The following is a 23,832-nucleotide window of genomic DNA, read 5'->3' on the forward strand; positions in this document are numbered from 1 at the left end:
CCTCCTCCATCATCTCCACCATCACCTCCTCCTGCATCACCTCCTCCTGCATCACCACCTCCTCCATCACCTCCTCCATCACCTCCTGCATCACCTCCTGCATCACCTCCTGCATCACCTCCTCCTCCATCACCTCCTCCATCACCTCCACCATCACCTCCTCCTGCATCACCTCCTCCTGCATCACCTCCTCCTGCATCACCTCCTCCTCCATCACCTCCTCCATCACCTCCTCCATCACCTCCTCCATCACCTCCTGCATCACCTCCTCCACCATCACCTCCTCCAGCACCTCCTCCACCATCACCTCCTCCTTCACCTCCTCCATCACCTCCACCATCACCTCCTCCTGCATCACCTCCTCCTGCATCACCTCCTCCTGCATCACCTCCTCCTGCATCACCTCCTCCATCACCTCCTGCATCACCTCCTCCTGCATCACCTCCTCCATCACCTCCTCCTCCATCACCTCCTCCATCACCTCCACCATCACCTCCTCCTGCATCACCATCTCCTCCATCACCTCCTCCTGCATCACCTCCTCCTGCATCACCTCCTCCTGCATCACCTCCTCCTCCATCACCTCCTCCTCCATCACCTCCTCCATCACCTCCTCCATCACCTCCACCATCACCTCCTCCTGCATCACCTCCTCCTGCATCACCTCCTCCTGCATCACCTCCTCCTCCATCACCTCCTCCATCACCTCCTGCATCACCTCCTCCATCACCATGTGTTACGCTGGAGCCACAGCCAGGGACAATCAGAGACGACAGCGCCCTCTGATGAGAAGGTGATCGGCTGCAGACTTCTATCTCTGCAGGAGGCCACTCCCCTCAGACAGGAGGCCACTCCCCTCAGACAGGAGGCCACTCCCCTCATGCAGGAGGCCACTCCCCTCAGACAGGAGGCCACTCCCCTCATGCAGGAGGCCACTCCCCTCAGACAGGAGGCCACTCCCCACAGACAGGAGGCCACTCCCCTCAGACAGGAGGCCACTCCCTTCAGACAGGAGGCCACTCCCCTCAGACAGGAGGCCACTCCCCTCAGACAGGAAGCCACTCCCCTCAGACAGGAGGCCACTCCCCTCAGACAGGAGGCCACTCCCCTCAGACAGGAGGCCACTCCCCACAGACAGGAGGCCACTCCCCTCAGACAGGAGGCCACTCCCCTCAGACAGGAGGCAACTCCCCTCAGACAGGAGGCCACTCCCCTCAGACAGGAGGCAACTCCCCTCAGACAGGAGGCCACTCCCCTCATGCAGGAGGCCACTCCCCTCAGACAGGAGGCCACTCCCCTCAGACAGGAGGCCACTCCCCTCAGACAGGAGGCCACTCCCCTCAGACAGGAGGCCACTCCCCTCATGCAGGAGGCCACTCCCCTCAGACAGGAGGCCACTCCCCTCATGCAGGAGGCCACTCCCCTCAGACAGGAGGCCACTCCCCTCATGCAGGAGGCCACTCCCCTCAGACAGGAGGCCACTCCCCACAGACAGGAGGCCACTCCCCTCAGACAGGAGGCCACTCCCTTCAGACAGGAGGCCACTCCCCTCAGACAGGAGGCCACTCCCCTCAGACAGGAAGCCACTCCCCTCAGACAGGAGGCCACTCCCCTCAGACAGGAGGCCACTCCCCTCAGACAGGAGGCCACTCCCCACAGACAGGAGGCCACTCCCCTCAGACAGGAGGCCACTCCCCTCAGACAGGAGGCAACTCCCCTCAGACAGGAGGCCACTCCCCTCAGACAGGAGGCAACTCCCCTCAGACAGGAGGCCACTCCCCTCATGCAGGAGGCCACTCCCCTCAGACAGGAGGCCACTCCCCTCAGACAGGAGGCCACTCCCCTCAGACAGGAGGCCACTCCCCTCAGACAGGAGGCCACTCCCCTCATGCAGGAGGCAACTCCCCTCAGACAGGAGGCCACTCCCCTCATGAACACTTCTTAAACACTTTCTGCTCTACATTTGTGTTGAAATTAAGTCTATTTTTATCCACAGCAGATTTAAATTATTTCTCTATTGGATTTATATATGTTATATACAAGTTATATAAGTTATATATGTTATATATAAGTTATATATAAGTTATATAAGTTATATATGTTATATATAACTTATATATGTTATATATGTTATATATAACTTATATATGTTGTTTTATGTTTCACCAAAACAAGTTCCTGTTTGTGAATTCTGTCATTGAAAATAGAAATAAACACTGTGACATGTCAATCATCCCTGTGCAATATGTTCAGCCCATAAATAACAAGAATGTTATTATTATTATTATAACACTCTACGCCGCGTGCCCCCGCACTCACCGGGGCCCCTGTGGGCCCCTGTGGGCCCCGCACTCACCGGGGTCCCTGTGGGCCCCTGTGGGCCCCGCACTCACCGGGGCCCCTGTGGGCCCCTGTGGGCCCCGCACTCACCGGGGTCCCTGTGGGCCCCTGTGGGCCCCGCACTCACCGGGGTCCCTGTGGGCCCCTGTGGGCCCCGCACTCACCGGGGCCCCTGTGGGCCCCGCACTCACCGGGGTCCCTGTGGGCCCCTGTGGGCCCCGCACTCACCGGGGTCCCTGTGGGCCCCTGTGGGCCCCGCACTCACCGGGGCCCCTGTGGGCCCCGCACTCACCGGGCCTCTGCGCTTCAGCGTCACGTTCTTCCACAGCAGCAGGTGCAGCTGGTGCATGAAGCCCATGGTCGGTGCGCGGCTGACGTCACAGCTCCAGAGAAGGCCGCTGCAGACAGAGCATTTACCCCATGACGAGGCGCGCGGAGCGGTGCGTTTGACCCGGAGGAGAGGCTGTGTGTGCGGGAGAGAGTGCGGGAGAGAGTGCGGGTCTGCGGCGGGAGGAGAGGCTCTGACACGGGGCCGGAGCAGCTGACGCACCCGGAGGAGACGCGGCGGTGACGCGCGTCAGAGTCACAGAGGCACATCCGGCCGGAGCTTCAAAATAAAAGCGGCTGATGCAGGTGAACAGGAAACATTTAAAGACATGATTTTGAACACGTGACATATTTGGGACATTTAAATTTGAAAATGGACAGAGCAGTTTAAATGTCTTCACTTTGTCCACATGAGACACATTTACGTTTGTGACTGAAACTGGGACAATTCAAAATGTTGCCTCATTTTTTAGACTTAAAAGTTTAATAAATCAAGCCAAATACAAGACGAATTAGTTGAGCATTAATGCCCTTCTGTGGAACATTAAAGACAAAACAAGAACAGGAACTGGAGGAACTATGTCTCTCTCTGGCCTGGGAACGCCTCGGGAGGAGCTGGAAGAAGTGTCTGGGGAGGGGGAAGTCTGGGCTTAGACTGCTGCCCCCGCGACCCGGCCCCGGAGGAGAGGACGATGGACGGGAGCGATGCATTCATGAACTTTCAGACAAATGTAAATGTGTTTCACAGAAATATTAAAAGCGTGAATCAAAGCGAAAACATCATTTTGTATTTATTATATTTGTATCAAAATATATTTCAAGTTTTCCCTTTTGAGACAATCACGAGGACAGCAGGGGACACCACATGAGGACAGCAGGGGACACCACATGAGGACAGCAGGGGACACCACATGAGGACAGCAGGGGACGCCGCATGAGGACAGCAGGGGACGCCGCATGAGGACAGCAGGGGACGCCGCATGAGGACAGCAGGGGACGCCGCATGACCACATGAGGACAGCAGGGGACGCCGCATGAGGACAGCAGGGGACGCCGCATGAGGACAACAGGGGACGCCGCATGAGGACAACAGGGGGCGCCGCATGATGACAACAGGGGGCGCCGCATGAGGACAACAGGGGGCGCCGCATGAGGACAACAGGGGGCGCCGCATGATGACAACAGGGGGCGCCGCATGATGACAACAGGGGGCGCCGCATGAGGACAACAGGGGGCGCCACAACCACAAACACAGGAATAAAACTCACTTTAAAACATCAACTCTTTATCTTTAAGAAACGGTTTAAACAAAGTTCATTTAAGTGAAGATAAATAACACACAGTTGAAATAAAGAATAATAAATAGATAAATAGAACCCTGAGCTTGAGGTGCAGCAGTCGCCCTGTAACGGGGAGGTCAGTGAGTTAGTCCCAGCTCCGGATGAAACAGTCAAACCGATACCCGTCTGGACTCGCCGATACCGATACCAGGCTTTGTCGCAGGGTCGCACGCTGACCCTTCCTGTGGTCACAAGCACTGGGCGGAGCTTCAGATGTGGTTCAGTCACAGTTTGGCCCCGCCCTCACCCCCAGTACAAGCACCTGCTATAACTTTATATCATTTATCCTTATTTCCCTTTGTGTTCATGAATATAAAAGACGTTTGAAGATCCTTTGACAGTTTCAGAACTGAGGCATGGAACCGGCTTCACCGTCGCTGCTCTCGCTCCGGCGTTTGCTCTCGGCGGCTCTGATGCCCGGTCTGAGGTCTGGGTCCTGGTCCGGGTCCTGCAGTCCCTGGACCTGCCTCTGGACCAGTTTGTAGTAGACCTGTCCCGTGTCCATGAGCTGGCCGTGCGTTCCCTGCTCAGCCACACGACCGTCCACGATCACGACGATGTGGTCGGCCTTTTCCACCGAGCTGAGGCGATGAGCGATGACCAGGACCGTGCGATCCTTCATCCCGGCGCTCAGAGCCTGCTGCACCTGCCAATGCAACGTGTGGGACACAAGAAGGACATTTGAGAGCGGAAAAGAGCCATTACCACTGGTTCTGTCCTAAAGTGTCTCAGTCTTTAGTCTCTGGTCCTGAGAGGTTCTGGCTCTTGAGCTCCAGGTGGACTTTAGCTCAGGGGGAGGAGCCTCCACAGCACAGCCAGATGATTGGACCAGAGAGAACACAGAAACACTAAAGAATCATTTGTCTCAAACTCTGACTTGATCTCCTGCTAAAGCGCCGTGTTTCCACCGATGCTAACGACTGTGTGGAGCCTTAGCAACACAAAGCTAGCAAAGCACGTTAGCAACACAAAGCTAGCAAAGCACGTTAGCAACACAAAGCTAGCAAAGCACGTTAGCAACACAAAGCTAGCAAAGCACGTTAGCAACACAAAGCTAGCAAAGCACGTTAGCAACACAAAGCTAGCAAAGCACGTTAGCAATACAAAGCTAGCAAAGCACGTTAGCAACACAAAGCTAGCAAAGCACGTTAGCAATACAAAGCTAGCAAAGCACGTTTCCTGTTTATGTCCGCATGACATATGAGCCACAATCTGATATTTCCAGGTCATAATGCGTCTGACGTTAGCATTAGCATTAGCATGACATAAAGAGAGGTTCAAAGGCCACGCCCCTCACACACACTAGCTTTAGCCACGCCCCTCACACACACTAGCTTTAGCCACGCCCCTCACACACACTAGCTTTAGCCACGCCCCTCACACACTAGCTTTAGCCACGCCCCTCACACACACTAGCTTTAGCCACGCCCCTCACACACACTAGCTTTAGCCACGCCCCTCACACACACTAGCTTTAGCCACGCCCCTCACACACACTAGCTTTAGCCACGCCCCTCACACACACTAGCTTTAGCCACGCCCCTCACACACACTAGCTTTAGCCACGCCCCTCACACACACTGGAATTAATAATCGACTTTTTGTGACTCGCTCAGATCGACTGAAGGAGTAAAACAGGACCAGATTCATGAAGGAATCATGAGTTATGTTTGGGTGAACCAGAAGCAGTCAGAGTCCAAATTTGTAATAGATTTCAAGTGACAGGTGCAGTGACAGGTGCAGTGACAGGTGCAGTGACAGGTGCAGTGACAGGTGCAGTGACAGGTGCATACCATGTGTTCACTGTGAGCGTCTAAAGCGCTGGTGGCCTCGTCCAGGATCAGAACTTGTGGGTTTCGGACCAAAGCTCGAGCGATGGCCACACGCTGCTTCTGACCTCCAGACAGCTGAGCGCCCTTCTCCCCCACGCCTGCAGGGGGAGACACACACACACACACACACACACACACACACAGTTTTCTGACTTTATATCAAACTTAGTGTTAGCCTGGGATAAAATAGTTATAGTTGGAGACTTTAATATCCAGGTGAACATGAGTGATGACTCTCTCAGTAATGGCTTCAGCGCCTTGTTAGACAACATTGGTTTCACTCAGAATGTAAATAAACCGACTCACACTCACAAGAACACTCTGGATCTTGTCCTAACGTATGGAACAGAGATTAGTGACCTCAGTGTCCCTCCTCAAAACTCTATATTGTCAGATCATTTCATAATTACATTTAGTTTATTCTTAAAGATCATCAGCCACAGAATAAAGTTATAATGAAAAGAACAAAATCTGAAAAATCTCTCAAAATTCATATAAATAATATTTGTGTTTCTAAAAGCTTTGTGTGGTATCCTCGATGTTTTTAAAGCTTTGTGCGTGCTTGTGTGTCCTGTGTGTTTTGTGTGTACTTGTGTGGTGTCCTGTGTGTTTTGTGTGTACTTGTGTGGTGTCCTGTGTGTTTTGTGTGTACTTGTGTGTGTTTTGTGTGTACTTGTGTGTGTTTTGTGTGTACTTGTGTGTGTTTTGTGTGTACTTGTGTGGTGTCCTGTGTGTTTTGTGTGTACTTGTGTGGTATCCTGTGTGTTTTGTGTGTACTTGTGTATGTTTTGTGTGTAATTGTGTGTGTTTTGTGTGTACTTGTGTGTGTACTTGTGTGTGTTTTGTGTGTACTTGTGTATGTTTTGTGTGTACTTGTGTGTGTTTTGTGTGTACTTGTGTATGTTTTGTGTGTAATTGTGTGTGTTTTGTGTGTACTTGTGTGTGTTTTGTGTGTACTTGTGTGTGTTTTGTGTGTACTTGTGTATGTTTTGTGTGTACTTGTGTGTGTTTTGTGTGTACTTGTGTGTGTTTTGTGTGTACTTGTGTATGTTTTGTGTGTACTTGTGTATGTTTTGTGTGTACTTGTGTGTGTTTTGTGTGTACTTGTGTGTGTTTCGTGTGTACTTGTGTGTGTTTCGTGTGTACTTGTGTGTGTTTCGTGTGTACTTGTGTGTGTTTTGTGTGTACTTGTGTGTGTTTTGTGTGTACTTGTGTGAGTTTTGTGTGTACTTGTGTGTGTTTTGTGTGTACTTGTGTGTGTTTTGTGTGTACTTGTGTGTGTTTTGTGTGTACTTGTGTGTGTTTTGTGTGTACTTGTGTGTGTTTTGTGTGTACTTGTGTGTGTTTTGTGTGTACTTGTGTGTGTTTTGTGTGTACTTGTGTGTGTTTTGTGTGTACTTGTGTGTGTTTTGTGTGTACTTGTGTGTGTTTTGTGTGTACTTGTGTGTGTTTTGTGTGTACTTGTGTATGTTTTGTGTGTACTTGTGTGTGTTTTGTGTGTACTTGTGTGTGTTTTGTGTGTACTTGTGTATGTTTTGTGTGTACTTGTGTATGTTTTGTGTGTACTTGTGTGTGTTTTGTGTGTACTTGTGTGTGTTTCGTGTGTACTTGTGTGTGTTTCGTGTGTACTTGTGTGTGTTTCGTGTGTACTTGTGTGTGTTTTGTGTGTACTTGTGTGTGTTTTGTGTGTACTTGTGTGAGTTTTGTGTGTACTTGTGTGTGTTTTGTGTGTACTTGTGTATGTTTTGTGTGTAATTGTGTGTGTTTTGTGTGTACTTGTGTGTGTACTTGTGTGTGTTTTGTGTGTACTTGTGTATGTTTTGTGTGTACTTGTGTGTGTTTTGTGTGTACTTGTGTATGTTTTGTGTGTAATTGTGTGTGTTTTGTGTGTACTTGTGTGTGTTTTGTGTGTACTTGTGTGTGTTTTGTGTGTACTTGTGTATGTTTTGTGTGTACTTGTGTGTGTTTTGTGTGTACTTGTGTGTGTTTTGTGTGTACTTGTGTATGTTTTGTGTGTACTTGTGTATGTTTTGTGTGTACTTGTGTGTGTTTTGTGTGTACTTGTGTGTGTTTCGTGTGTACTTGTGTGTGTTTTGTGTGTACTTGTGTGGTATCCTCGGTGCAGAGCGCAGATGAAGTCGTGGGCGTTGGCTTGCGTCGCGGCTCGTTGCACGTTCTCCCTGGTCACATGACTCAGGCCGTACGTGATGTTCTCCTCCACCGTCCGAGCGAAGAGAACCGGCTCCTGCCCGACCAGCGCCACCTGCAGGACCAACACCACAGGTCAGATGAGAAGAAGCAGGAATAATGCAGAATGTGACTTTAACTGACCAGACCTTTGAGTGAAGAAACTGATGCTGCAGAAGCTGCACCGGCCGACCGTCCAGCAGCACCTGCAACACACGGGACAGGTCACCTGTCGTTCTGGGGCAGGGTCTCACCTGTCGCTCTGGGGCAGGGACTCACCTGTCGCTCTGGGGCAGGGACTCACCTGTTGCTCTGGGGCAGGGACTCACCTGTCGCTCTGGGGCAGCAGGGACTCACCTGTCGCTCTGGGGCAGCAGGGACTCACCTGTCACTCTGGGGCAGGGACTCACCTGTCCGCCCTGAGGCAGGTAGAAGTTCTCCAGGAGGCTGACGCAGGAGCTCTTTCCACCACCAGAGGGCCCCACGAGCGCCGTCACCTGCCCGGGACGCAGAGTGAAGGACACGCCCTGAAACACAGTCAAACACAGATGTGAACGTTAATGACATGGATTATATTATTATAAGTGATGCAGGGTCACAGGGCGTGGCAGGGTCACAGGGCGTGGCAGGGTCACAGGGCGTGTCAGGGTCACAGGGCGTGTCAGGGTCACAGGGCGTGGCAGGGTCACAGGGCGTGGCAGGGTCACAGGGCGTGGCAGGGATTGTGTTGAGAAAAGAGTGTTGAGTAAAGGGAGTTAAGTAAAGGGCGTTGAGTAAAGGGCGTTGAGTAAAAGGCGTTGAGTAAAGGGCGTTGAGTTGAGTAGAGCGTTGAGTAAAGGGCGTGGAGTAAAGGGCATGGAGTAAAGAGTGTTAAGTAAAGGGCGTTGAGTGAAGGGCGTTGAGTAAAAGTCGTTGAGTAAAAGGTGTTGAGTAAAGAGGGTTAAGTAAAGGGCGTGGAGTGAAGGGCGTTGAGTAAAAGTCGTTGAGTAAATGGCGTTGAGTAAAAGGCGTTGAGTAAAGAGGGTTAAGTAAAGGGCGTTGAGTAAAGGGCGTTGAGTAAAAGGCGTTGAGTAAAGGGCGTGGAGTAAAGGGCGTTGAGTAAAGGGCGTTGAGTAAAGGGCGTTGAGTAAAAGGCGTTGAGTAAAGAGGGTTAAGTAAAGGGCGTTGAGTAAAGGGCGTTGAGTAAAGGGCGTTGAGTAAAAGGTGTTGAGTAAAGGGAGTTGAGTAAAGGGCGTGGAGTAAAGGGAGTTGAGTAAAAGGTGTTGAGTAAAGGGAGTTGAGTAAAGGGCGTTGAGTAAAGGGCGTTGAGTAAAGGGCGTTGAGTAAAGGGCGTTGAGTAAAGAGGGTTAAGTAAAGGGCGTTGAGTAAAGGGCGTTGAGTAAAGGGCGTTGAGTAAAGAGGGTTAAGTAAAGGGCGTTGAGTAAAGGGCGTTGAGTAAAAGGTGTTGAGTAAAGGGCGTTGAGTAAAGGGCGTTGAGTAAAGGGCGTTGAGTAAAGAGGGTTAAGTAAAGGGCGTTGAGTAAAGGGAGTTGAGTAAAGGGCGTGGAGTAAAGGGAGTTGAGTAAAGGGCGTTGAGTAAAAGGCGTTGAGTAAAAAGCGTTGAGTAAAGAGTGTTGAGTAAAGGGCGTCTGTACTTTGAGCGTCTGTGTTTGAGGGCGAGTCGGATAAGCAAAGGTGACGTCCCTGAACTCGACCAGCCCAGAACAGTTCTCCGGTTCCTCGGTTCCGTCTGCAGAGTGAAGAGGTTCTCTGTCCAGATACTCAAAGACCTTCTCTGCAGCGCCCACGCCCTGCATGAGGCCGGTGTACACGGACGCCACGCTCTGAGCGACAAGAACAGGACAAGAACATCACAGATCATCTCTGAGCAACAAGAACATCACAGATCATCTCTGAGCAACAAGAACATCACAGAACCAGAACATCACAGATCATCTCTGAGCAACAAGAACATCACAGAACCAGAACATCACAGATCATCTCTGAGCAACAAGAACATCACAGATCATCTCTGAGCAACAAGAACATCACAGATCATCTCTGAGCAACAAGAACATCACAGATCATCTCTGAGGGACAAGAACATCACAGATCATCTCTGAGGGACAAGAACATCACAGATCATCTCTGAGCAACAAGAACATCACAGATCATCTCTGAGGGACAAGAACATCACAGATCATCTCTGAGGGACAAGAACATCACAGATCATCTCTGAGCAACAAGAACATCACAGATCATCTCTGAGGGACAAGAACATCACAGATCATCTCTGAGGGACAAGAACATCACAGATCATCTCTGAGGGACAAGAACATCACAGATCATCTCTGAGCAACAAGAACATCACAGATCATCTCTGAGGGACAAGAACATCACAGATCATCTCTGAGCAACAAGAACATCACAGATCATCTCTGAGCAACAAGAACATCACAGATCATCTCTGAGGGACAAGAACATCACAGATCATCTCTGAGCAACAAGAACATCACAGATCATCTCTGAGCAACAAGAACATCACAGATCAGCTCGGGACACACATGGTCCTAAAGTGAGTCAAACCTGAGAGGTTTTAGCTCCCAAAGCGGCTCCAGGTGGACTTTAGCTTAGGAGGAGCTGTACATCATGCTAACGTGGCTTCAGCCTTGCTAACGTGGCTTCAGCCTTGCTAACGTGGCTTCAGCCTTGCTAACGTGGCTTCAGCCTTGCTAACGTGGCTTCATGCTAACGTGGCTTCATGCTAACGTGGCTTCATGCTAACGTGGCTTCAGCCTTGCTAACGTGGCTTCATGCTTACGTGGCTTCATGCTAACGTGGCTTCATGCTAACGTGGCTTCAGCCTTGCTAACGTGGCGTCATGCAAACGTGGCTTCATGCTAACGTGGCTTAATGCTAACGTGGCTCTATGCTAACATGCTAACGCACCTCCAGACACTCTCCGAGCTCCAGCATGTAGATGAAGAAGGAGATGAGCGCTCCAGACGTGAGCTGCTGCGAGACCACCAGGTGTCCCCCGTAATACAGCACGGCCAGCTCCAGGGCCACCTCCGCCAGCTGAGGAGGGACAAAGAGTCAGATGCCCTCCCGAGAGTCAGATGCCCTCCCGAGAGTCAGATGCCCTCCCGAGAGTCTCATCAGGTCTGCTGCAGTTCAACTATATCTCTCTCTCTGTGGTTTGGGGTGAGGCCCATAAGCCCGGTGTTCAGCTCAGCCTGAACACGGCTCAGTCTGAACACGGCTCAGTCTGAACACGGCTCAGTCTGAACACGGCTCAGCCTGAACGCGGCTCAGTCTGAACGCGGCTCAGTCTGAACGCGGCTCAGCCTGAACGCGGCTCAGTCTGAACGCGGCTCAGCCTGAACGCGGCTCAGTCTGAACGCGGCTCAGCCTGAACGCGGCTCAGTCTGAACGCGGCTCAGCCTGAACGCGGCTCAGCCTGAACGCGGCTCAGTCTGAACACGGCTCAGCCTGAACACGGCTCAGTCTGAACGCGGCTCAGTCTGAACGCGGCTCAGCCTGAACGCGGCTCAGCCTGAACGCGGCTCAGTCTGAACGCGGCTCAGCCTGAACGCGGCTCAGCCTGAACGCGGCTCAGCCTGAACGCGGCTCAGCCTGAACGCGGCTCAGCCTGAACGCGGCTCAGCCTGAACGCGGCTCAGTCTGAACACGGCTCAGCCTGAACGCGGCTCAGTCTGAACACGGCTCAGTCTGAACACGGCTCAGCCTGAACGCGGCTCAGCCTGAACGCGGCTCAGCCTGAACACGGCTCAGCCTGAACACGGCTCAGTCTGAACACGGCTCAGTCTGAACACGGCTCAGTCTGAACGCGGCTCAGCCTGAACGCGGCTCAGCCTGAACGCGGCTCAGCCTGAACACGGCTCAGTCTGAACACGGCTCAGCCTGAACGCGGCTCAGCCTGAACGCGGCTCAGCCTGAACACGGCTCAGCCTGAACACTGTTCCGTCACACTGAAGGTTTCTTAAAGGAGAGTGTGTGAAAACAAATAGTTCTTCATTAAACGGTTCATTTACGTTGGGCGTGTGCACAAAACTCTACATTCAAAGGTCAAACGTGGTCACGCTGCGGTCACTCCAGTTTGAATGATCATAAAACTGCAGTACAGTGATCCCTCGCTATAACATATATATATATATATATATATATACTTATATATATACAGTGATCCTCGCTATATCACGCTTCACTTTTCACGCTCTCGCTGCTTCATGGATTTGCATCATGCATTGTGTTCTGCATTCTGATTGGCTGAACAGTCTCTGTTATGGATTCATATGAACACGGACGTAAAACCACAAATTGAAGTGTGAGAGGTCGATGAGAGCGGTGAGAGTTCAGTACAAACGTTTATACAGTACTTGTATTTGTTAAACAAATGCTTGGGCTGTAAAAAGGTTTTGTTCAATGTTTTATGGAGTATTTCATTGTATAAGAACTGTAAAAAAATAAAGGTTTCTACTTCGCGGATTTCGACTCCCGCGGGTTCTTTTTGGATCGTGACCCTCACGATAAACGAGGGATCACTGTATTAGATTAGGCGCTAGGGCCCTACACATAATAATATGTTTCTGATGTTTGTGTTCGACCAGTTTTATGACATTAGTAAATTAACAACATTAAGACTGATCTGGAGGAACATGAGACTCCGCCTCCTTTGGGACGCTTCCAAAGCAGTCTTGAGAGGACACATTATAGACATCGCCTCAGAAAAAGAAACAAAGGGAGAAACAAAAGGATTCGTACGGAGCTGCACCACATGTAGAGCGCGTAGGCCAGAGCTTGTCTGCGGTTCAGTCTGAAGACCACCAGCAGCTTCTCCAAGAATGACTCCGCCTCTTTGTCCTCACACGCGAAGCTCCTCACCGTCCTCATGGAGGACAGCGTCTCCTCGGCAACGCGGTTCGCCTCGGCCAGAGTCGCCTGCACCTCTTTGGTCAGCGCCTGGAGAGAAGAGCCAAAAACACCATGAATACACCGGGTGGTCCGAACCCGGTGGTCTAAACCCGGTGGTCTGAACCCGGTGGTCTGAACCCGGCGGTCTGAACCCGGCGGTCAGGACCCGGTAGTCAGGACCCGGTGGTCTGAACCCCGTGGTCTGAACCCGGTGGTCTAAACCCGGTGGTCTGAACCCGGTGGTCTGAACCCGGCGGTCTGAACCCGGCGGTCAGGACCCGGTAGTCAGGACCCGGTGGTCTAAACCCCGTGGTCTGAACCCGGTGGTCTAAACCCGGTGGTCTGAACCCGGTGGTCTGAACCCGGCGGTCTGAACCCGGCGGTCAGGACCCGGTAGTCAGGACCCGGTGGTCTAAACCCCGTGGTCTGAACCCGGTGGTCTAAACCCGGTGGTCCGAACCCGGTGGTCTAAACCCGGTGGTCTGAACCCGGTGGTCTGAACCCGGCGGTCTGAATCCGGCGGTCAGGACCCGGTAGTCAGGACCCGGTGGTCTGAACCCCGTGGTCTGAACCCGGTGGTCTAAACCCGGTGGTCTGAACCCGGTGGTCTGAACCTGGCGGTCTGAACCCGGCGGTCAGGACCCGGTAGTCAGGACCCGGTGGTCTGAACCCCGTGGTCTGAACCCGGTGGTCTAAACCCGGTGGTCTGAACCCGGTGGTCTGAACCCGGCGGTCTGAACCCGGCGGTCAGGACCCGGTAGTCAGGACCCGGTGGTCTAAACCCCGTGGTCTGAACCCGGTGGTCTAAACCCGGTGGTCTGAACCCGGTGGTCTGAACCCGGCGGTCTGAACCCGGCGGTCAGGACCCGGTAGTCAGGACCCGGTGGTCTAAACCCCGTGGTCTGAACCCGGTGGTCTAAACCCGGTGGTCTGGACCCGGTGGTCTGAACCCGGTGGTCTGAACCCGGCGGTCTGAACCCGGCGGTCTAAACCCGGTGGTCCGAACCCGGTGGTCTGAACCCGGCGGTCTAAACCCGGTGGTCCGAACCCGGTGGTCTGAACCCGGTGGTCTAAACCCGGTGGTCTGAACCCGGTGGTCTGAACCCGGTAGTCTAAACCCGGTGGTCTGAACCCGGCGGTCTGAACCCGGTGGTCTGAACCCGGCGGTCTGAACCCGGCGGTCTGAACCCGGCGGTCTGAACCCGGCGGTCTAAACCCGGTGGTCCGAACCCGGTGGTCTGAACCCGGTAGTCTAAACCCGGTGGTCTGAACCCGGTGGTCTAAACCCGGTGGTCTGAACCCGGTGGTCTGAACCCGGTAGTCTAAACCCGGTGGTCTGAACCCGGCGGTCTGAACCCGGTGGTCTGAACCCGGCGGTCTGAACCCGGTGGTCTGAACCCGGCGGTCTGAACCCGGCGGTCTGAACCCGGCGGTCAGGACCTTATAGTAGTCTCCGTAGAGCTGTGAGACGAGGGCGATGAAGGGGAAGCCCATGAGTGAGACCAGCGTGAGTTTCCAGCTCATCCTGAACATGAAGATGCAGAATCCTGAAGCTTTGACGACGCTGCGCAGCAGAACGTTCAGGTTCTGAGACACAAGGTCACTGATCTGAGTCGTGTCCGACGACAGACGGGAGAGAACGTCACCTGCAGGGGGCGACACACAGGACAAGAGAGAACTAATCTCTAATAATGTACTATTAGACCTCTAATAGGACTTATACACATGTAATAGTATGTTTAGACTTATACACCATGTAATAGTGTGTTTAGACTTATACACCATGTAATAGTGTGTTTAGACTTATACACATGTAATAGTGTGTTTAGACTTATACACCATGTAATAGTGTGTTTAGACTTATACACATGTAATAGTGTGTTTAGACTTATACACCATGTAATAGTGTGTTTAGACTTATACACCATGTAATAGTGTGTTTAGACTTATACACATGTAATAGTGTGTTTAGACTTATAAACCATGTAATAGTGTGTTTAGACTTATACACATGTAATAGTGTGTTTAGACTTATACACCATGTAATAGTGTGTTTAAACTTATACACCATGTAATAGTGTGTTTAGACTTATACACATGTAATAGTGTGTTTATACTTATACACCATGTAATAGTGTGTTTATACTTATACACCATGTAATAGTGTGTTTAGACTTATACACCATGTAATAGTGTGTTTAGACTTATACACATGTAATAGTGTGTTTATACTTATAAACCATGTAATAGTGTGTTTATACTTATAAACCATGTAATAGTGTGTTTATACTTATAAACCATGTAATAGTGTGTTTAGACTTATACACATGTAATAGTGTGTTTATACTTATAAACCATGTAATAGTGTGTTTATACTTATAAACCATGTAATAGTGTGTTTAGACTTATACACATGTAATAGTGTGTTTAGACTTATACACCATGTAATAGTGTGTTTAGACTTATACACATGTAATAGTGTGTTTAGACTTATACACCATGTAATAGTGTGTTTAGACTTATACCATGTAATAGTGTGTTTAGACTTATACACATGTAATAGTGTGTTTAGACTTATACACATGTAATAGTGTGTTTAGACTTATACACATGTAATAGTGTGTTTAGACTTATACACATGTAATAGTGTGTTTGGACTTATACACATGTAATAGTGTGTTTAGACTTATACACATGTAATAGTGTGTTTAGACTTATACACATGTAATAGTGTGTTTAGACTTATACACATGTAATAGTGTGTTTAGACTTATACACCATGTAATAGTGTGTTTAGACTTATACACATGTAATAGTGTGTTTAGACTTATACACATGTAATAGTGTGTTTGGACTTATACACATGTAATAGTGTGTTTAGACTTATAGACCATGTAATAGTGTGATAAGACTTATACACCATGTAATAGTGTGTTTAGACTTATACACATGTAATAGTGTGTTTAGACTTATAGACCATGTAATAGTGTGTTTAGGCTTATATATATAAAAATCAAACACTGTATTTATAATTTGTATTTGTAAGTATATGTGTGTGTGTGTGTGTGTGTGTGTGTGTGTGTGTGAGTGTGTGTGAGTGTGTGTGTGTGTGTGTGTGTGTGTGTGTGTGTGTGAGTGTGTGTGAGTGTGTGTGTGTGTGTGTGTGTGTGTGTGTGTGTGTGTGTGTGTGTGTGTGTGTGTGAGTGTGTGTGAGTGTGTGTGTGTGTGTGTGTGTGTGTGTGTGTGCTCCTGGGGCAGGACCTGTGTGGTTCTGGTCGTAGAACCCGATCTCCTGCTTCATGAGGGTCGTGAACAGATGATTCCTCAGACGAAGGTTGAGCCGAGCGAACACCAGAGTGAAGACTCCTCCCCTCACGCCCATCGCCATGGAGCTGCAGACACACACCAACTGAGCTGCAGACACACACCAACTGAGCTGCAGACACACACCAACTGAGCTGCAGACACACACCAACTGAGCTGCAGACACACACCAACTGAGCTGCAGACACACACCAACTGAGCTGGAGACACACACCAACTGAGCTGCAGACACACACCAACTGAGCTGCAGACACACACCAACTGAGCTGCAGACACACACCAACTGAGCTGCAGACACAAACCACCTGAGCATGTGCAGACACACACCAACTGAGCTGCAGACACACACCAACTGAGCTGCAGACACACACCAACTGAGCTGCAGACACACACCAACTGAGCTGCAGACACAAACCACCTGAGCATGTGCAGACACACACCAACTGAGCTGCAGACACACACCAACTGAGCTGCAGACACACACCAACTGAGCTGGAGACACACACCAACTGAGCTGCAGACACACACCAACTGAGCTGCAGACACACACCAACTGAGCTGCAGACACACACCAACTGAGCTGGACACAAACCACCTGAGCATGTGCAGACACACACCAACTGAGCTGCAGACACACACCAACTGAGCTGGACACAAACCACCTGAGCATGTGCAGACACACACCAACTGAGCTGCAGACACACACCAACTGAGCTGCAGACAGACACCAACTGAGCTGCAGACACACACCAACTGAGCTGCAGACACACACCAACTGAGCTGCAGACACACACCAACTGAGCTGCAGACACACACCAACTGAGCTGCAGACACACACCAACTGAGCTGCAGACACAAACCACCTGAGCATGTGCAGACACACACCAACTGAGCTGCAGACACACACCAACTGAGCTGCAGACACACACCAACTGAGCTGCAGACACACACCAACTGAGCTGGAGACACACACCAACTGAGCCGCAGACACACACCAACTGAGCTGCAGACACACACCAACTGAGCTGCAGACACACACCAACTGAGCTGCAGACACACACCAACTGAGCTGCAGACACAAACCACCTGAGCATGTGCAGACACACACCAACTGAGCTGCAGACACACACCAACTGAGCTGCAGACACACACCAACTGAGCTGCAGACACACACCAACTGAGCTGCAGACACACACCAACTGAGCTGGAGACACACACCAACTGAGCTGCAGACACACACCAACTGAGCTGCAGACACACACCAACTGAGCTGGAGACACACACCAACTGAGCTGCAGACACACACCAACTGAGCTGCAGACACACACCAACTGAGCTGCAGACACACACCAACTGAGCTGCAGACACAAACCACCTGAGCATGTGCAGACACACACCAACTGAGCTGCAGACACACACCAACTGAGCTGCAGACACACACCAACTGAGCTGGAGACACACACCAACTGAGCTGCAGACACACACCAACTGAGCTGCAGACACACACCAACTGAGCTGCAGACACACACCAACTGAGCTGCAGACACACACCAACTGAGCTGGAGACACACACCAACTGAGCTGCAGACACACACCAACTGAGCTGCAGACACACACCAACTGAGCTGCAGACACACACCAACTGAGCTGCAGACACAAACCACCTGAGCATGTGCAGACACACACCAACTGAGCTGCAGACACACACCAACTGAGCTGCAGACACACACCAACTGAGCTGCAGACACACACCAACTGAGCTGCAGACACAAACCACCTGAGCATGTGCAGACACACACCAACTGAGCTGCAGACACACACCAACTGAGCTGCAGACACACACCAACTGAGCTGGAGACACACACCAACTGAGCTGCAGACACACACCAACTGAGCTGCAGACACACACCAACTGAGCTGCAGACACACACCAACTGAGCTGCAGACACAAACCACCTGAGCATGTGCAGACACACACCAACTGAGCTGCAGACACACACCAACTGAGCTGCAGACACACACCAACTGAGCTGCAGACACACACCAACTGAGCTGCAGACACACACCAACTGAGCTGCAGACACTCACCAACTGAGCTGCAGACACACACCAACTGAGCTGGACACAAACCACCTGAGCATGTGCAGACACACACCAACTGAGCTGCAGACACACACCAACTGAGCTGCAGACAGACACCAACTGAGCTGCAGACACACACCAACTGAGCTGCAGACACACACCAACTGAGCTGCAGACACACACCAACTGAGCTGAAGACACACACCAACTGAGCTGCAGACACACACCAACTGAGCTGCAGACACAAACCACCTGAGCATGTGCAGACACACACCAACTGAGCTGCAGACACACACCAACTGAGCTGCAGACACACACCAACTGAGCTGCAGACACACACCAACTGAGCTGGAGACACACACCAACTGAGCCGCAGACACACACCAACTGAGCTGCAGACACACACCAACTGAGCTGCAGACACACACCAACTGAGCTGCAGACACACACCAACTGAGCTGCAGACACAAACCACCTGAGCATGTGCAGACACACACCAACTGAGCTGCAGACACACACCAACTGAGCTGCAGACACACACCAACTGAGCTGCAGACACACACCAACTGAGCTGCAGACACACACCAACTGAGCTGGAGACACACACCAACTGAGCTGCAGACACACACCAACTGAGCTGCAGACACACACCAACTGAGCTGGAGACACACACCAACTGAGCTGCAGACACACACCAACTGAGCTGCAGACACACACCAACTGAGCTGCAGACACACACCAACTGAGCTGCAGACACAAACCACCTGAGCATGTGCAGACACACACCAACTGAGCTGCAGACACACACCAACTGAGCTGCAGACACACACCAACTGAGCTGGAGACACACACCAACTGAGCTGCAGACACACACCAACTGAGCTGCAGACACACACCAACTGAGCTGCAGACACACACCAACTGAGCTGCAGACACACACCAACTGAGCTGCAGACACAAACCACCTGAGCATGTGCAGACACACACCAACTGAGCTGCAGACACACACCAACTGAGCTGCAGACACACACCAACTGAGCTGCAGACACACACCAACTGAGCTGCAGACACACACCAACTGAGCTGCAGACACACACAAACTGAGCTGCAGACACAAACCACCTGAGCATGTGCAGACACACACCAACTGAGCTGCAGACACACACCAACTGAGCTGCAGACACACACCAACTGAGCTGCAGACACACACCAACTGAGCTGCAGACACACACCAACTGAGCTGCAGACACACACCAACTGAGCTGGACACAAACCACCTGAGCATGTGCAGACACACACCAACTGAGCTGCAGACACACACCAACTGAGCTGCAGACACACACCAACTGAGCTGCAGACACACACCAACTGAGCTGCAGACACACACCAACTGAGCTGCAGACACACACCAACTGAGCTGCAGACACACACCAACTGAGCTGCAGACACACACCAACTGAGCTGCAGACACACACCAACTGAGCTGCAGACACAAACCACCTGAGCATGTGCAGACACACACCAACTGAGCTGCAGACACACACCAACTGAGCTGCAGACACACACCAACTGAGCTGCAGACACACACCAACTGAGCTGCAGACACACACCAACTGAGCTGGAGACACACACCAACTGAGCTGCAGACACACACCAACTGAGCTGCAGACACACACCAACTGAGCTGCAGACACACACCAACTGAGCTGCAGACACAAACCACCTGAGCATGTGCAGACACACACCAACTGAGCTGCAGACACACACCAACTGAGCTGCAGACACACACCAACTGAGCTGGAGACACACACCAACTGAGCTGCAGACACACACCAACTGAGCTGCAGACACACACCAACTGAGCTGCAGACACTCACCAACTGAGCTGCAGACACACACCAACTGAGCTGCAGACACACACCAACTGAGCTGCAGACACAAACCACCTGAGCATGTGCAGACACACACCAACTGAGCTGCAGACACACACCAACTGAGCTGCAGACACACACCAACTGAGCTGCAGACACACACCAACTGAGCTGGAGACACACACCAACTGAGCCGCAGACACACACCAACTGAGCTGCAGACACACACCAACTGAGCTGCAGACACACACCAACTGAGCTGCAGACACACACCAACTGAGCTGCAGACACAAACCACCTGAGCATGTGCAGACACACACCAACTGAGCTGCAGACACACACCAACTGAGCTGCAGACACACACCAACTGAGCTGCAGACACACACCAACTGAGCTGCAGACACACACCAACTGAGCTGGAGACACACACCAACTGAGCTGCAGACACACACCAACTGAGCTGCAGACACACACCAACTGAGCTGGAGACACACACCAACTGAGCTGCAGACACACACCAACTGAGCTGCAGACACACACCAACTGAGCTGCAGACACACACCAACTGAGCTGCAGACACAAACCACCTGAGCATGTGCAGACACACACCAACTGAGCTGCAGACACACACCAACTGAGCTGCAGACACACACCAACTGAGCTGGAGACACACACCAACTGAGCTGCAGACACACACCAACTGAGCTGCAGACACACACCAACTGAGCTGCAGACACACACCAACTGAGCTGCAGACACACACCAACTGAGCTGCAGACACAAACCACCTGAGCATGTGCAGACACACACCAACTGAGCTGCAGACACACACCAACTGAGCTGCAGACACACACCAACTGAGCTGCAGACACACACCAACTGAGCTGCAGACACACACCAACTGAGCTGCAGACACACACAAACTGAGCTGCAGACACAAACCAACCTGAGCATGTGCAGACACACACCAACTGAGCTGCAGACACACACCAACTGAGCTGCAGACACACACCAACTGAGCTGCAGACACACACCAACTGAGCTGCAGACACACACCAACTGAGCTGCAGACACACACCAACTGAGCTGGACACAACCACCTGAGCATGTGCAGACACACACCAACTGAGCTGCAGACACACACCAACTGAGCTGCAGACACACACCAACTGAGCTGCAGACACACACCAACTGAGCTGCAGACACACACCAACTGAGCTGCAGACACACACCAACTGAGCTGCAGACACACACCAACTGAGCTGCAGACACACACCAACTGAGCTGCAGACACACACCAACTGAGCTGCAGACACAAACCACCTGAGCAATGTGCAGACACACACCAACTGAGCTGCAGACACACACCAACTGAGCTGCAGACACACACCAACTGAGCTGCAGACACACACCAACTGAGCTGCAGACACACACCAACTGAGCTGGAGACACACACCAACTGAGCTGCAGACACACACCAACTGAGCTGCAGACACACACCAACTGAGCTGCAGACACACACCAACTGAGCTGCAGACACACACCAACTGAGCTGCAGACACAAACCACCTGAGCATGTGCAGACACACACCAACTGAGCTGCAGACACACACCAACTGAGCTGCAGACACACACCAACTGAGCTGGAGACCACACACCAACTGAGCTGCAGACACACACCAACTGAGCTGCAGACACACACCAACTGAGCTGCAGACACACACCAACTGAGCTGCAGACACACACCAACTGAGCTGCAGACACAAACCACCTGAGCATGTGCAGACACACACCAACTGAGCTGCAGACACACACCAACTGAGCTGCAGACACACACCAACTGAGCTGCAGACACACACCAACTGAGCTGCAGACACACACCAACTGAGCTGGCAGACACACACCAACTGAGCTGCAGACACACACCAACTGAGCTGCAGACACACACCAACTGAGCTGCAGACACACACCAACTGAGCTGCAGACACACACCAACTGAGCTGCAGACACACACCAACTGAGCTGCAGACACACACCAACTGAGCTGCAGACACACACCAACTGAGCTGCAGACACACACCAACTGAGCTGCAGACACACACCAACTGAGCTGCAGACACACACCAACTGAGCTGCAGACACACACCAACTGAGCTGCAGACACAACCACCTGAGCATGTGCAGACACACACCAACTGAGCTGCAGACACACACCAACTGAGCTGCAGACACACACCAACTGAGCTGCAGACACACACCCAACTGAGCTGGAGACACACACCAACTGAGCTGCAGACACACACCAACTGAGCTGCAGACACACACCAACTGAGCTGCAGACACACACCAACTGAGCTGCAGACACAACCACCTGAGCATGTGCAGACACACACCAACTGAGCTGCAGACACACACCAACTGAGCTGCAGACACACACCAACTGAGCTGCAGACACACACCAACTGAGCTGCAGACACACACCAACTGAGCTGGAGACACACACCAACTGAGCTGCAGACACACACCAACTGAGCTGCAGACACACACCAACTGAGCTGCAGACACACACCAACTGAGCTGCAGACACAAACCACCTGAGCATGTGCAGACACACACCAACTGAGCTGCAGACACACACCAACTGAGCTGCAGACACACACCAACTGAGCTGCAGACACACACCCAACTGAGCTGCAGACACACACCAACTGAGCTGCAGACACACACCCAACTGAGCTGCAGACACACACCAACTGAGCTGCAGACACACACCAACTGAGCTGCAGACACAAACCACCTGAGCATGTGCAGACACACACCAACTGAGCTGCAGACACACACCAACTGAGCTGCAGACACACACCAACTGAGCTGCAGACACACACCAACTGAGCTGCAGACACACACCAACTGAGCTGCAGACACACGACCAACTGAGCTGCAGACACACACCAACTGAGCTGCAGACACACACCAACTGAGCTGCAGACACACACCAACTGAGCTGCAGACACACACCAACTGAGCTGCAGACACAAACCACCTGAGCATGTGCAGACACACACCAACTGAGCTGCAGACACACACCAACTGAGCTGCAGACACACACCACCTGAGCTGGCAGACACACACCAACTGAGCTGCAGACACACCACCAACTGAGCTGCAGACACACACCAACTGAGCTGCAGACACACACCAACTGAGCTGCAGACACACACCACTGAGCTGCAGACACAAACCACCTGAGCTGTGCAGACACACACCAACTGAGCTGCAGACACACACCAACTGAGCTGCAGACCACCCACACCAACTGAGCTGCAGACACACACCAACTGAGCTGCAGACACAAACCACCTGAGCATGTGCAGACACACACCAACTGAGCTGCAGACACACACCAACTGAGCTGCAGACACACACCAACTGAGCTGCAGACACACACCAACTGAGCTGCAGACACACACCAACTGAGCTGCAGACACACCACCAACTGAGCTGCAGACACACACCAACTGAGCTGCAGACACACACCAACTGAGCTGCAGACACACACCAACTCCACTGAGCTGCAGACCACAAACCAGACACACACCAACTGAGCTGCAAGACA

The 23,832-nt window shown here is 51.8% G+C and overlaps 2 protein-coding genes across 5 annotated transcripts in view; both read right to left on the bottom strand.

Moving 5' to 3' along the window:
* Positions 1-2,901, bottom strand: part of abca2 (ATP-binding cassette, sub-family A (ABC1), member 2) — a 118,315-nt gene extending 115,414 nt beyond the window's left edge. For 3 of the 4 annotated variants that reach the window (XM_072432372.1, XM_072432374.1, XM_072432370.1), the window contains exon 1: positions 2,633-2,901. In XM_072432372.1, coding sequence (XP_072288473.1) covers positions 2,633-2,698 — 66 coding nt within the window. In that variant the 5' untranslated portion in view covers positions 2,699-2,901. The remainder of the gene's footprint in view (positions 1-2,632) is intronic. The other variant, XM_072432373.1, reaches the window with a different exon arrangement.
* Positions 2,902-3,991: 1,090 nt separating this feature from the next.
* Positions 3,992-23,832, bottom strand: part of abcb9 (ATP-binding cassette, sub-family B (MDR/TAP), member 9) — a 46,719-nt gene continuing 26,878 nt past the window's right edge. Inside the window, exons 3-13 of the mRNA XM_072432939.1 lie at positions 23,815-23,822; positions 16,201-16,348; positions 14,380-14,585; positions 12,790-12,987; positions 10,954-11,082; positions 9,660-9,848; positions 8,437-8,553; positions 8,176-8,232; positions 7,943-8,102; positions 5,801-5,937; positions 3,992-4,653 (exon numbers count right to left, since the gene is read on the bottom strand). Of these exons, the coding sequence (XP_072289040.1) occupies positions 4,351-4,653; positions 5,801-5,937; positions 7,943-8,102; positions 8,176-8,232; positions 8,437-8,553; positions 9,660-9,848; positions 10,954-11,082; positions 12,790-12,987; positions 14,380-14,585; positions 16,201-16,348; positions 23,815-23,822 (1,652 nt within the window). The 3' untranslated portion in view covers positions 3,992-4,350. The remainder of the gene's footprint in view (positions 4,654-5,800; positions 5,938-7,942; positions 8,103-8,175; positions 8,233-8,436; positions 8,554-9,659; positions 9,849-10,953; positions 11,083-12,789; positions 12,988-14,379; positions 14,586-16,200; positions 16,349-23,814; positions 23,823-23,832) is intronic.

The sequence above is a fragment of the Eucyclogobius newberryi genome, unplaced genomic scaffold (genome assembly GCF_026437365.1).
Source record: "Eucyclogobius newberryi isolate DKJ021-1_F unplaced genomic scaffold, fEucNew1.0.hap1 SCAF_6, whole genome shotgun sequence".
NCBI lineage: Eukaryota > Metazoa > Chordata > Actinopteri > Gobiiformes > Gobiidae > Eucyclogobius > Eucyclogobius newberryi.